The sequence below is a fragment of the Numenius arquata genome, chromosome 12 (genome assembly GCF_964106895.1).
Source record: "Numenius arquata chromosome 12, bNumArq3.hap1.1, whole genome shotgun sequence".
Taxonomy (NCBI): domain Eukaryota; kingdom Metazoa; phylum Chordata; class Aves; order Charadriiformes; family Scolopacidae; genus Numenius; species Numenius arquata.
The window spans coordinates 44,371,670-44,386,731 of NC_133587.1; the positions used below are offsets into that span (position 1 = coordinate 44,371,670).

Below are 15,062 nucleotides of genomic sequence, written 5' to 3' on the forward strand. Positions count from 1 at the left end.
TCCCAGCAAGGAGAGTTTCCATGCAGCTGCACGTTCATTGGTTGGACTCGCTCATCCGCCCCATCCCACCCCGCATCTCCCTGAATCCTTCCCTGCTGGCTCCCTCCAAGGGCAGCTGGAGATGTGGGGTGGCTTCCCCCATCCCCTTGGAGCCCTTTCCCTCCTCTTCCTCACAGCCCCACAGGCTTTTCTCACCCACAAACCCATGTCATTCCCCATCTCCTCCAACATCCCCTTCCTTACACATGCCCTTCTTCTCTTCCTCCTCTTCCACAAGCACAGGTCCTCTCCCTCCCACCATAGGGATGCTCATCCCTCTCCAGCTCCCTTTCCCTCCCGCCCAATCCCATGGGAAGATCACACCCAGCATCTGTCCGTGCCGATTATCCATGATTTTACCTGTCGTACAGCTCTGTGCTGGAATGGGATCAGCAACAACCGAAGCCACGACGGTGCCGTCCAGCTGCTTGCTCCGCTTCGTGTCACCCCCCCGGGATCGTCTGCCGGCTCCCACCGCCCCCTCCTCATATTTTAATCTCCCCGAGTGAGTTGAGAATTAATTATTTAGCAGCTCGTGGAAGGCATCGGCGACGTCTAAAACACGCTGCACTGCGGCTTTAGCTCCTACCTGCCCTGGGCAGAGCACCGGCCGCATCCCCAGTGCGTGTTCACGCTTAATATTGGGTGTTGATTAATTGCTTCGTTTCCTCTCTCCCGAGGAGCCACGAGTTTTGGCTCGTGGGTGAATCCGTCTCCGGAAGAAACCAGCTCCTGCGGGAAGCAAGAGGGAGCCGCGGCCGGAGGGGAGGGCGAGTGGGAGCGTTGGGGTTCCCCAGGGAGAGACCCCCACACACCTTGGTACCAGGGCGATGGCAATCGGGGAGGGGGGGGCTGCTTCCAGCACCCCAGAAGCTGCCAGGGGTTTTGCCGGATGGAAAGGAGGAGCTGGGAGGTGACAACCCCGTGGCGTTTTGGCCCCAAATCCCCCTGAAAGGAGGCCTTTTGGGCAGGAGGTGGCTGGGAACACGCTGCTGGTGACAACTACATCCCCAAGGCGGGGTGACCTTGGTGGGGGGACAGGGACGGAGCCCAAGCACCTCCACCAAATATCCCGGGCTGTCCCATCTGCATCCGAGCATCCCTGGGATGGCAGAGTCCCCGCTCCGGTGGGACGCGTTGTACCCCTGACCCGGCAGAGACAAGGAGGGCAAGGGGGGGGACCAGGCAGCCACCACCCCCCCGGGGTGATGCTCAGATGGGACCCCGGGGCAGCAGTGACCAAGGAGCTGCTGTGTCTGTGGCGGGAGATCGCAGGCACTGGCAAGAGGCTTAACTTTTAAAAAAAAGGAAAAAAAAAAAAAAAAGTTTTATTTCAAGATCTTCCTTTTTTTTTTTTTTTTTGTTGTTGTTGTTTTCACTCGTATTTCAAAAAAAGTGGGGTAAAAGTACAAAAAAAGTCAGTTGCGGAACAGCAAAGGTTTAGAAATCACAGCGCTGAACTAACCCAAGCGATAGACACGGAGCACAAACCAAACACCCCCACGACACGACGCGGCCGAAGGCCATTTACGGCCTTTGGCTTTGTATTATTATTATTATTATTATTAATTATTATTAATTAATTGGTTTTTGTTTTTGTTTTTGTTTTTTTTTTTCCTCTGTACAAAACACACCAAAGCATGCCACGGAGCGGGGAAAAAAAAAATAAAAATAAAAATAAAGAGATACCGGGCACGGGGAAGGAGCCGGGAGATTTGTACAGCGGGGGGGGGGGACAGGAGGGCTGGCTCCCGCTCTCGCCTCCTCTTCTTCCTCCTCCTCTTCCTCCCCTTGCTCACGTCAGGTTGTTCTGCAGGCAGTTGAGGTCGCCCCCGTCCTGCTCCCCTTTGCCGCCGCCGTCGTGCTTGGGCGACGTGGAGTTGTGGATGTTAAAGGGCTCCTCGTCCTTCAGGCAGGATTTCAGGGAGTCCTGCAGCTTGTGGGGGGCGCTGGGGTCGTCCTGCCGGGAGAGATGATGATGGGGGTGGGGGGGTCAGGAGAGGACTGTGCCATGGAGGGAGGGGGGACACACACCTGCATTGGGGACCGGGTGAAGGCGTCAGTGTCCCCAGTGGCAACCCAACATCTCGACCTTGCAGGCAGGGATGCCCAAAGGTGAATGCAAATGCGCCCCCCCCCCCCCCAATTCAGCACATATTTTGGCACGGGGGGGGGGGGGGGTGTGTGACGACAGGGTCCGACCCGCCTGCGGTGACTCGTTGCCATTCCCTGCCACGGGTCCCCCACCTCGGGGGTGCCTCCGGCCACCCAAAGCCACTCGCCAGCAGCACCCAAGAGCCACGTTGGCCACGGGAGCCGTCCCACCCGCCCCCCCACTGTCCCCCTACCCCCCCATTTCTCGTCTCATCCTCCCCACGCCAATTAGCAACTCCCCGAGCGAGCGGCGCTTGGCAGGAGGCCCGAGGGGTTGGATTTATTGCGGTTTGGTAGCGTACAGCCGGCCCCCGCCGGTGGCAAAGCCGGGGATGCCTCTTCCCCGTGTCCCCCCACGGCTGCCGGGAGCATCTTCTGCCCCCCACCAGGGGCTGGGCTGCACCCCGAATTTGTCCCGCATCCATGGGGAGAGCGGCTCCGCCGGCACCGGGGCTGAGCTCCGGCTGCGTTGGGTAACGTCTGTGCCCGGACGGTCCCGGTGGCGCCGTTGGGGCAGGATGAGCCCTGGGTGGGCCGTGGCGACGAGGCACCCGCCGGCATCGTAGCGGCGGGTGGATGGGGACACCCGAGGACCAGCTCATACGGGGACGGGAAACCTCCATCTTCTGGGCAATGATCCCATGGGTGATCCCCAGCTGGTCCGGGGTGATGCTCCACGGCAAACCCCACGGGATGAGAACTGAGCTCCTCGCCCGGCGCAGGGGCTGCTCCACGTGTCCCCAAAAACCCCTTTCCCAGGAGTTTCACATCCTTGTTTCGCTGCGTCCCGGGCATCCAGGTCCAGGTCCCATCCCAGGACCGAGCCCTTCGCATCCCAAAGGGGATCCCAGCGAGACGCCAGGGAGCGGCACCCAATTCATCCCAAGGTTCATCCTCTCGGCAGCGGGGAGCGAGCCGGCTCCGGGAGCCTCCTGCCAGGGTGGCCGGGGCCGAGCGGCGGCGGCGGCGGACGCTACGGCTGCTAAAGGCGGTCGAAAGACGGGGAGGGGGGGGGAACCCGGCGGTGGGCTACGGCAAAGGCTAGAGGGACCTACGCTCCTCCTCCGGCTCGCGCTCGGCAAAGCCCTTCGCTTCTCTCTGTTCCGATTCGAAAGAGAGGAGGTTGGAAGGGCAGCCCTTGGACGGGGAGTGCTGGGGGGGGGACGGGACGCATCCCGGAGTGTTTCACCCTCCGGCATCACCCGCCGCAGCCGGAGAGCATCGTCTGCCGGAGCCACGCGGCGCCGGCTGTCCCCAACGCATCCCTGTCACCCGTGCACGGAGCCAAAGCCACCGGGCAACTCTGGATGGTGGCTCCCCGGGGTGCCACATGGGCAAGGAGGGGACGGGGCAGGGGGACAGCGGGGTGACACCGACCCCCCCCCTGCCTGGTCTGGGTCCAGTTTGGGTCACCGGGGCGGGTGCCGACAGCAAGGGGACGGTGGCCATGGTGGGATGGGGGGACAGGAACGGGTGGAGGGACTTGGTGGTGACACCGTCACCCAGGCAGGGATGGGATCGTCAGGGGGGATGGGCAGACAGAGGGACAAGGGTAGGATGGCAAGCTTGGGGTGGGGGGGACAGTGCCACGAAGCCTCCTTACGTTTGGGTGGGAGCCCTCGGCGATGGTGGAGAGGGAGAAGTTGTCGTTGTGCAGCTCGGATGGGGTGCGGTATCTGCCGGGGGGAGAGGAAAGCGCGGCGGTGAGACCGGGGACGCCACCGAGCACCCCCCCCGTGCCCCCGGCCACGTTTTGGGGTGAACCCGGTGTTGGGGGGGGGGGTAAACGTCCCCAGTGCTGGAGGTCTGGGGGCTAAATGCCCCCAGATCTGGGGGTTTGGGGGCTAAATACCCCCTGGTCTGAGGGTCTGGGGGCTAAATGCTCCCAGATATGGGAGGGGGGGGGGTACGGCTAAATGCCCCCAGCTATGGGGATTTGGGGACTAAATGTCCCCAGGGATGGAGATACGGGGACTAAATGTCCCCACACCTGGGGATTTAGGGGCTAAATACCCCCAGCTGTGGGGGTTTGGGGCTACGTACCCCAAGCTCTAAGGATTTGGGGGGGGCTAAATGTCTCCAGATCTGGAGTTTTGGGGGTAAATTCCTCCAGCTCTAGGGGTTTGGGAGCCAAATGCCACCAGCTCCCAGGTTTGGGAGCTAAATGTCACCAGGGATGGAGGTTTGGCCCTAAATTCCCCAGATTTGGGGACTTGGGGAGGGGCTAAATGCCCCCCAGATCAAGAGTTTGGGGGCTAAATGTCCCCAGTTCTGGGAATTTGGGACAAAATGCTCTGAGATCAGGGAGTTTGGAGGTAAATACCCCCAGCTGTGGGGGTTTGGGGCTAAATATCTCCAGCGATGGAGGTTTGGGGCTAAATGCCTCAGATCTGGGGGCTTGGAGGGGGCTAAATGCCCCCAGATCAGGGGGTTTGGGGTGGGCAGGGGAGCGGTGAGGGCAGCCCAGGGCAGGGCTGGAGAGGGAGACCCACGGGCTGGCACGGAGCTTCACTGCTAATTACACTTGGCATTTCCAAAAACTAATTAACAGCTCATTAGGGACCCTGGCCGGGAGGGCTCTCTCCTCCCCGGCTGCGGGGAGGTGGGCAGCAATCGCTGGGGTTGGGGGGGGACGAGCCCAACCTTCCCCTGCCCTCTCCCCGGGGACGGAGTGGGGACCATCTCCGGTGGCCCCTGGGCGGCTTGGTGAGCCCAGCTGGTGGCCCCCAGCTCCCAGTGCAGCAGATTAACTGGTGCCAGTCAGGAGCAGCTTTAAGGGATTAACGGTGGAGCAGGAACCACAAGCCACGTCCCCCCGCAGGGCACCCGCCTCCGGGAGCTTTCCCACCCACCGTCACCTTGTCCCCACGGGCGATGACACCACACGGGGACGGGGAACTGCATCCAGCCCCGGTGCCACCGCCGGGAGCTGAGACCACCCAAACCTCTGCGGCTACCGGGGTGCCACCCCGGAGGGGTTGGGGACAGTTTTAGGGGTGCCAGCCCTGTCGTGTGACCCCCGCCCCCACTCACTTGGTCTTGCGCAGTTTGCTGTTCTCCGTCTTGAGCAGGTAGAGCTTCTTGGCGAAGAAGACGGTGAGCATGAAGAGCAGCAGCACCACCAGGGCGGCCGAGCCCACGGCCACGCACATCACCTGGAAGTCGGTGACGATGGCCTCGCAGCGCGTGCCCTTGTGCCACGTGTAGTCCTGCGTGTTGCACCTGCGAGGGGACGCCGTTAGGGATCCCCCACCCCACAAACGTGTCCCGTCCCATCCCCCCCCACACACCCCACGAACGCGTCCCCCTCACCCTACAAACGCGTCCCCTCACCCCACAGAGCATCCTCAGGGGACACCGGCATCTGCGATCGGGGAGAGATCACGGGTGTCTGATGGGGGGGGGTGAGGTTAACGGGTCCCCAGGGGGCGTGACACCCCCCTCCCACCCCCCAACACTGGGGCCAGGTGAGATGGGTGACGGTGGGGGACACCGGGGTGATGCTTGTGTGTGTCCCCCCCCCTCCTGTGCAGCCGGGCTCAGTGCCAGCCCCACGGCGTGTGCCGAGCCGTACGGCACAGCCGGCATCGGCTCTCCCCGGGCGCAATCTGCCGGGGCCGATTAGCGCGGCGGCCCCGGAGCTCCGGCTGCGTGGCCCTGACCTAATTCCTTGGCCAGCCGCCGCTCGGGGGGCAGGGAAAGCCCCTACGTGTCCCGGTGGGAGGGGGCTGAGGGGGCAAAGAGACCCTGATGGGGTGCGGGGGGGTGGAGAGCCTGGGAATGGGGTGTGCGGGGGATGGAGTGACCGGGGATGGGGTGTACAGGGGATGGACAGACGAAGGATGGGATTGGAGAGCCTGGAGATGGGATGCATGGGGATGGAAAGCCCAGAAATAGGGTGCCCAGGGATGGAGAGACAAGGGATAGGGATGGAGAAACCAGGGATGGAGTGCAGGGAATGAAGAGCCTGGGAATGGGGTGCAGGTGGATGGAGAGCCCAGGGATAGGGTGCAGGTGATGGAGAACCTAGAGATGGGGATGGAGAGACCAGGCATGGGGTGCAGGGGGATGAAGAGCCTGGGGATGGGATGGATGGACGGAGAGCCCAGGAATGGGGTGCACACGGATGGAGAGCCCAGAGATGAGGATGGAGTGACCAGGGATGGGGCGCACAGGGGATGGAGAGCCTGGGAATGGGGTGCAGGGAGATGGACAGCCCGGAGATGGGGTGCTTGGAGATGGAGATCCCGGGAATGGAGTGCAGGGGGATGGAGAGCCCAGGGATGGGGTGCACAAGAATGGAGAGAGAGCACCCCACATGCACACCCCCCCCCCCATTCCCTTACCGGCAGAAGGCCCCGTGGCTCTCCACCAGGTAGCACTGGCCGCCGTTGTGGCAGTAGCTGGGGACGAGGTCGCAGACGGAGCGGCAGGAGCTGTTGTGCCGCACGTACCCGCTCCGGCACTCGGTGCCGTTCTCCGGCTGGCCCCGCTCCCCCGGCCGTGGCCGCGCCGTGGGGCTGCCCCCCGCCACGCCGGAGGGCTGCGGCGGGGCCACGTCACGGCGGCCGGTGGGTCGGGGGTCCCGCGGTGCCGGCTGGACACCGGGCACGGCCGAGGCGGGCGGCCGGTAGCCATTCTCGTCCTCCAGCCCCCCATTTTCCTCCTCCTCCTCTTCCTCCTCATCCTCCTCCAGCTCGTCCTCCTCGTCCCCGTCGGCATAGAAGGAGGTGGTGGGGTAGAAATCGGCGTCGTCGAAGGGCGTGAAGTCGTCGTAGAGCTCGTGGAGGGCCCACGGCGTGGCCGCCCCCTCTGGCTCCCGCTGCCGAGCCGAGCCGGCCGCCCCCCGGCTGCCCCCGGGGAAGCCCCCCATCCCCTCGCCCCCCTCAAACAGGTCGTAGTAGTCGACGTCGATGATCTCCGAGGCCGTCCGGTCGGCCGGCGGCTCGGCCGGGCCCGTGGCGGCGGTGATGGGCTCCTCCAGCCAGGTCAGATCCGTCCGGCCGCGAGCCCCCTGCGCCGGGGCCGGGCTGGATGTGGCCATCCAGAGCCCCGAGTCCTCCAAGGCCCCCGGCACAAGGCTGGGATCACCCGGCACGGGGGTCCGCGGCACGGCCGAGCCCCCGGCCACCAGCAGCAGGTCGGATTCGGCCGAGTCGGTGGCGAGCTGTGGGCCGGGGGGGCTCGGCGGGGCGGCTGTGAGCTCCCCAAAGCCCCCCGGGCCGGGCAAGGAGGCTCGCGTGGGCCGCTCGCCGCTCCCCGGCTCCTCGGGGCTGCCGAGGGCCACTGCCACCGTCCCCCCGTCACCGGGCCAGGTCACTGCCGCGTGGCCGTCGTCCGCCGAGCCGGCTTTGGGGGGCAGAGCGCTGGCGTCCCCCTCCCCGGCGCACCCCGCGCACCCCTCCAGCATCGCCGCCGGGTCCGTGGTGGCAGCTGTGTCCCCCCCAGGGGGCTCTAGCTGGGGTCCCGCCAGGGGCTCGCCACCTGCTGTGGCCCCCCCAGGGCCGGTGCCATTGCTGGGCCCCCCCGGGGGGTCTCTGCTCGCCGGGTCCCACCGCAGGGAGCTGCTCTCCAGAGAGCCCTCCCAGTCTCTCCCCTCGGCCTCGCTGGCGTTTTGGGGGGGCCACTCGGATGCTGGAGGGGGGAGAAGGAGAGAAAAGACGTGTCAGAGGTGCCCCTCGCACCCTGGGGAGGCCACAGCGGCCGGGGGGGGTGTCCTGGTGGGTCCCCCTCCTGGTGGGTCCCCACCAGCTCAACCTCACACCCACCAGCATCACGACAAGCCATTTTGGGGGTGGCGGTGGGGGGGCTGCACCGCAAGTCTTTTACAGCCTCTCATAGGGACTGAAGGGGGGAACACCCCTCTGTGGGTCCCCCCCACACCCGCCACAGCTCCAGTCATCACCCCCCAACTCTGTCACCCCCCCCAGCAAGACACAGCACCCCCCCCCTCAAGCTAAGCTACCTCTGGCCCAGCCCCCCCAGTGAGGGGAACCGGCTTCTCCCAACCCTGCAAGGGGATCCAGCCCCCCACCGGGGGGAATCCATATAACAGGATCCAGCCCCCCCCCCAAAATGAGACCCAGCCCCATGTAACAGAATCCTGCCCCCCCAATGACGGGATCCAGCCCTCCTCTGGATCCCATAAGTGCACCCCCACACACACACAAGGGGATCCAGCTCCCTGCAAGGGGACACCCCCCCCCAAATAGATCCGGCCCCCTCTGCGAGGGGATCCAGCCCTTCCTCTGGTTCCTGCATGTGCACCCACTACACACAATGGGATCCAGCCCCCCCCCGCCAACCGGATCCAGCCCCTCCGAGGGGATCCAGCTCCGTGCAACAGGATCCAGCGCCCTCTGCAATGGAATCCAGCCCCCCCTGCGAGGGGATCCAGCCCCCTTTCCCCCCCCACCCCCCGGCAATGGATTCCAACCCCCTTACGAGGGGATCCAGCCCTCCCGGGTTCCTGCAAGTGCACCCCGTAATCACAAGAGGATCCAGCCCCCTGCAACGGGATCCAGTCCCTCCTCCAAGGGGATCCAGCCCTCCTCTGGCTCCTGCAAATGCACCCCGTCCATAAGGGGGATCCAGCCCACTGCAACAGGATCAAGCTTCCCCCGGCAAAGGGATCCAGCCCCCCCAAAGGGGATCCAGCCCCCCCGGAAAGGATCCAGCCCCCGGCGAGGGGACACAGCCCACCCTGCAAGAGGATGCAGCTCCCTGCGACGGGATCCAGCCCCTTAAAAGGGGGTTCAGCACCCCCCCCCCCCCAAAAAGGGATCCAGCCCCCGGGAAGGGGATCCAGCCCCCCCGGAAAGGATCCAGCCCCCGGCGAGGGGACCCAGCCCGCCCTGCAAGAGGATGCAGCTCCCTGCAATGGGATCCAGCCCCTGGGAAGGGGATCCAGCCCCATCAAAAGCGGATCCAGCCCCTGGCAAAGGGATCCAGCCCCCCCCCCCCAAAGGGAACCAGCCCCCCGCCCCAAAGGGATCCACTCCCCTCCCAAGCGGATCCAGCCCCGGCAAGGGGATCCCCCCCCGGGGTGCCTGCAGAGGAATGCAGCCCCTGCCCCCCCATCTCCGCTGCCCACCCGGGGACCCGCCCCCCCCCCCGGTGCAGGATCCGTGTCGTCCGTCCCCCCCCCCCCCATCCCCGGTACGTACCGAGGGCACCGAGCAGCAGGGCCAGGGCGAGTGCGGCGCGGGGCCGGGCAGCCGCGGGGGCCATGGCGGCATGGAGGGACCCGGGGCTCCGCCAGCGGGGCCGGCACCGGCAGCGGCTCCGCCCGCGCCCCCCGCGCCTCCCGCCGCCGCCGCCGCTCCGCTCCGGGGATGGGGGGGGGAGTTGGGGGGGGGAGTTGGTGGGGGGGGGGGGGCCGGGCCGGGCGGGGGGCGGGCGGCGGACACCGGCTCCGCCCGCGGGACTGGGGAGGCCGCCGGGAGCCGCGGTCGGGGCTCCGGGAGACGGGAATGGGACCTCCCCCCCCCCCCCCTCCCCGGCTGGGCATCCCCCGGGGACCCCCCCCCAACAGATAGCACCGGGGGACACCCTCCCGAGATAGAACCGGGGGGCACAGCCTGGCACCGCCCCCCCGCAAATCTTCCCCTGCATCGGAGGGAGCATCCCTGCACCGGGACCCCCCCCCCCTGCATCCCCACAGCACCGGCATCCCCCCCCCCCCCCAAACCTGCTGCTGCATGGGGGGGAGCATCCATCCCTGCACCGGGACCCCCCCCCCATCCCACCAACACCGGTATCCCCCCCCCCCCAGACCTGCTGCTGCATGGGGGGGGAGCATCCCTGCACCGGGACCCCCAAGCAACCCCCCAGCACTAGGATTCTGCCCCCTCAACCCGCTCCTGCATGGAGGGGGGGGGGAGGGGGGGGGGGAGTCATTCCTGCACCGGAACAACCCTGCATCTCCCCAGCACTGGAATTCTCCCCCCCAAACCTGCTCCTGCATGGGGGGGGGAAATTCCTGCCCAGCAGGGACCCCCACCCCACCCCAGTTTCCCTCCCAAGCACTAGGATTCCTCATTGCCTCCCCCCCCCCCCCCCCCAAAAAAAACCTGCTCACCCCCGAGCACCAGGGTCCCTCGCTGACACACACCCCCCCCCCCCAAACTGCTCCTGCATGGGGGGGGACATCCTTGCACCGGGATCCCCCCCACCAGCATCCCCCCCAGCACTGGGATTCCTCAAAGACCCCCCCCCCAAAAAAACTGCTCCTCCTCCAGCACCGGGATCCCTCGCTGACATCAACCCCCCCCAACTGCTCCTGTACGGGAGGGGTATCCCTGCACCAGCACCAGGAGGCCCCCCCAGCATCCTCAACGGGTGTGGGGGTACCCCCCCCCTGCACCCCTGGGCCCCCCCCTCATGCCCAGCTGGGGAGGGGGGGGGGGGGGCTGGGAGCTCCCCCGGCAGCAGCGAGGTGAGGGCAGAGCCCCCAAAACCTCACCCTGGGGTCCCCGTGGGCACGAGGGGCTGCAGCCACTTCGACACCCCCCCCCTCCCCAGGGAAAGGCCCCCCCTGTCGGGTCACACCCTCCTCGTCCCCCGAGTGGGGACCCCACGGCCGCAGCGCCGCTTCCAGTGCCAAACTGGTCCAGATGCCACCGGGTGCCACCACGGCCTCCATCACCCATGGCCCATCCTCACGGGTGCCACCAACCGGGCTCCCTCCGACGTCTGGGGGTGCGCACAGGCACGGAGGGACCCCCGAGACCCCCAGGGACCCCCCCCCAGGCTGCCTGAAGCCACACAGGGAGGGGGGGGACACAGAGTTGGGGCAGCGCCTAAACCCTACGGGTGCCACCAGCCCATGGCCACCCTGAACCCCACCTCTGCAGGGGGACACGTGGCTGCGTTGGGGACAACCACGTATGTGGGGACACCCCGAGCTGCACCCGGGGGGGGCTCAGCCTGCTGTCACCGCTTGCCCCGTGGCCACCTCGTCCTCCCGGGGCCGGCGTGAGTCCCCAGCTGGCTGAGCCTTTCCAAGGTCATTGCCACGGGACGCGCCGGCCATGGCTGCTCCCGCATCCCGCGCCGGGGGAGGATGCTCGGGACAGGGCCGGGGGTCCCGGGGAGCAGCGGGAGCTCCCGGGGCCCCCCCACATCAGCTCAGCCACGAACCCCCCCGGATACACCGTGCGCCCCACACTGCCCCATCCCATGCAGAGAGGGGGGCGTGTGGGGGGGGGCTGCAGGACGGGGGGGGGGCTGCAGGACGGGGGGGGGGCTGCAGGACGGTGGGGGGGCCAGGGGTCCCCTCTCCCCACCCCCCCAGCAGCCCCCACGCCTGGCCGGGCTCCCCGCGCCGGGAACAAGCCCCACTCTGTCCCCGCTCAAAGGGGGATTGAAGGGGCTGCAGCTGCTTAATATTCCCCACGCTTCCGCCCCTGGATGCGTTTCCAAGGGGACCGGCCGAGGGGCCGCCGGGATGGACGGGGAGGGGGGGACACGGCTGTGACAGATGGGGAAAAGGGTCGGGAAGAGGCATCGGGGTCCCACGTGCTGCCTGGGGGGTGGGGGTCCCTCCGCTGGGGTCACAGCAAGAGGCTCGGGTGGGATCCAGGGGACGGGGACGGTGCTGGGGATGCCACGGGGGGGTGGGCGATGGAGCCCGGGGGGGGTCACGGCACCCATCCTGCACGCTCAGCCCTTCCCCAGCTCCGGGCAGGGGGGTGGTACGTACCAGCCATGGCTCAAGGTGCTCCTGCTCAAGAGGTTGGCGCTGGTTAAGCCCACGCAGTAAATCCTGGGTGCAGGAAGCTCCTGGGACCGGCAGGGACCCCTGGAGACCCCTTAGAGACCACCTGGGCCAAGCCCTGGGTCTCCTGGAGCAGGTTGCCCAAGTCCGCATCTGGTTGGGTCTTGGAGATCTTCATGGATGGAGATTCCGCCAGCCCTTGGGACAGCTCACGCTGGTGTCCTGGAGCACCAGCTCCTCCTCTCTGGTGGGGTTGGGTGGCTCTGGCCTGTGTCACCTCGCCCAGGAGCATCCCCCCCCCCTCTCCTGGCCCTGCCACCAAGGGGACACCCTCCTCCCACGCCTGGGCCACTGGCCACGGCCAACCAGCCACTTCCCGGCTCCCGACCCTCACGTCCATGGGATCCTCCCCATTATCTGATCTGGGGGGACCCATGTCCTCCCTGTGCTCCTGTGATGATGTCCCCAGGGACCAGGACCCACCCCAGGTTGCATCCAGACCCTCGGGATAACCGTGGGGGGCAGGAGGGGCTGGGGCCAGCACTTCTCCACCAGCTTTTCTCTCTCTCGTTTGGCTCCAGGATTCGGGGTGGCAGAGGCAGAGCCGGGCTCAGGGAGGAGGCAGAGCCCGTTGTCCCCCGGCTCTGCTGGAGGGGAGAGCCCCCGGGTCCGGCTCGCCCTAAAGTGGCCATTCTTGGGCCACGCTCCTCTGCAGCTGCAGAGGGAAAAGGTGGGAGAGGTTTAACCCTCACACGCTGCAGGTCAGAGCTGCAAAGACCAGGAAAAAGCCTGAGTAAAACAGGAGGAGCTTTGGGGAGAAGAACCGGTGGAGAGATGTGTCCTGAGGACCGAGCATCGCATCCTGATGACCGAGCATCCAGGATTGAGGACAAAGCATCACGTCCCAAAGACCGAACATTGCATCCCAAAGACTGAGCATCCAGGATTGAGCATCACGTCCCGAGCACCAAGCATCGCATCCCAAAGACTGAACGTCGCATCCCAAGGATCGAGCATCCAGGATTGAGGACCGAGCATCCAGGATTGAGGACCGAGCATCGCGTCCCGAGCACCGAGCATCGTGTCCCAAAGACTGAACGTCGCATCCCAAGGATCAAGCATCCAGGATTGAGGACCGAGCATCCAGGATTGAGGACCAAACATCGCGTCTCAAAGACCAAGCATCATGTCCCAAAGACTGAACGTCGCATCCCGAGGACCAAGCATCCAGGATTGAGGACCAAGCATCGCGTGCCAAAGACTGAACATCCCATCCCAAGGACCGAGCATCCAGAACCGAGCATCCAGCACCCACCAGTTGTGTTCAGACACCTTCAGTGTTGGCCAACGTTCACAGAACCCGCAAAGAGAGACAAATAAAACCGTCAGGGCCTGGGGTGGCAACAGCACCTCCTTCCCCACCTCCCCTTCCCAGCTTAACCCCGTTTAATACTCGGGATTTCGCAAAGAGGGCAGTAAAGGCGCTTCAGAAACGCTTTTGATCTTCAAAGGTTTTGCTTTTCGTTACTGCTGGAAACCAGGAGGAATCAAAGCAGCTGTTTCACAGTTAAGGACGAGGAGCGAAGACACCACTTCACCCACCGGAAAGTGAAGAACAAAACGCTGGGGAGGGCAGAAGAGCTGAGCCGCGGCGGTGCACGGGGTGGTGAACACACACCTTACCCCTCTCACCACGGGTCACGGGTGTTTAGTGACCTCCAGGACTTGGTTTCATCTGGAAGAGGGAAGCCAAAAATTATAGCTGAGAGAACTCTGTACCGAGGGCAGAGCCTGTCTCTGTCTCAATGGGTCTTCTACAGCGTCCCGGTCCCCAGCACTGGGAGAGGACGAAGGGTTTCCATGGAATGGATCCTGCAGGGAGCTGGTGGCTCTTCCAACAGCACATTGACAAGAGCTTGGCGAGATGTCCCTCAAGGTCCTCAGCCAGGAATGGCCTGAACCTGCGTTGTGGAAGGGGCTGGTCCATGCCACAGAATGGTTTGGGTTGGGAGGGACGTTAAAGACCATCCAGTGCCACCCCCTGCCCTGGGCAGGGACACCTCCCACCAGACCAGGTTGCTCCAAGCCCCCTCCAACCTGGCCTTGAACCCCTCCAGGGATGGGGCAGCCACAGCTTCTCTGGGCAGAGAGAGGTCCTTGTCCCCCAGGTCACCACGGGGTGGCTGGGTGTTGGAGCACCCACGGTTCCGCAACACGGACCCAGGTGGACGATCTCCATGGGCGCTGACCCATGGTGACCACCAGCATCACCAAACATTCCAGCGCTAAAACCCTGCTGGTTTTGCCGGACACCAGGTAGTTTTCATCACACGTCAACTTGGGAAAGAAAATGAGGGGTTTTGGGGAAAAAACCCCAAAACCTTCTCAATCATCACCTCCAGGTTTCCCGTTGCAGTTTCCAGGGCTGCTGAAAAGGGTCCCTGCACGGTGACCCCCGGCAGCGGCAGGAGGTGACAGTGAAAGGGGACATTCCCATGCCGGTGGCCGGCGCAGACAAAGAGGGACACTGTTCCTCGAGAGCTGGGCAAGGGACCGGGCTCCGGTGCAGCCCAGGGCTCCTCCTTGGCAGGTCACCCAGATCCACCCCTTCTCTGGGACACAGCCTTTCCCACCGGGATTTGGTGGCGGGGGGGGGGGGATTATTCCCAGGAATGGGTGCTGGGCTCTGGGGTTATTCCCAGCTGCATTGAATCCGGGTGCAGAGCCTGAAAAGGAGCTCCCAGGATCCTGCCAGACCCTTCCTCGTACAGTTTCTCGTGAGAAAAAGCACAAGAATTGATGGAACTTTGTCAGAGGACGAGGCGCTCTCGCACATTTAGGGCCCCCCCCTCGCCCCCCCCCCCCCCCAAAAACCTCTTGAGGTGTCCCGATGTGTGTATTTTTGGCGTGAAGTCAGCCAGAAAACCCACAACAACAACAACAACAACAACAGAACTAAAGCAGCAGCAGCTTTTCAGGAACCACACGGTGGAGCTGGTATCGCCAGACAGGACGCAGCCGCCACCGGGAGTTTTGGGATATTATTAGGAAAACCCAGACAGAGCGCAGGCTGGGGGGGGGGACGACAGGGACGGGGAAGGGGGTGCGTGTGTGTGTGAACATCGGCTCCTGCCCCAACACCTCCTCCTGC

At 65.2% G+C, this 15,062-nt stretch overlaps 1 protein-coding gene across 1 annotated transcript; it reads right to left on the bottom strand.

The window, feature by feature from the left end:
• Positions 1 to 1,834: 1,834 nt before the first annotated feature.
• On the bottom strand, positions 1,835 to 9,423 carry CSPG5 (chondroitin sulfate proteoglycan 5). The gene is made up of 5 exons (XM_074156882.1): positions 9,360 to 9,423; positions 6,540 to 7,827; positions 5,227 to 5,415; positions 3,797 to 3,869; positions 1,835 to 1,999 (listed from the first exon to the last, which is right to left on the bottom strand). Exons 1-5 carry the CDS (start codon positions 9,421 to 9,423, stop codon positions 1,835 to 1,837), a joined length of 1,779 nt encoding a protein of 592 aa, XP_074012983.1.
• Positions 9,424 to 15,062: the final 5,639 nt, after the last annotated feature.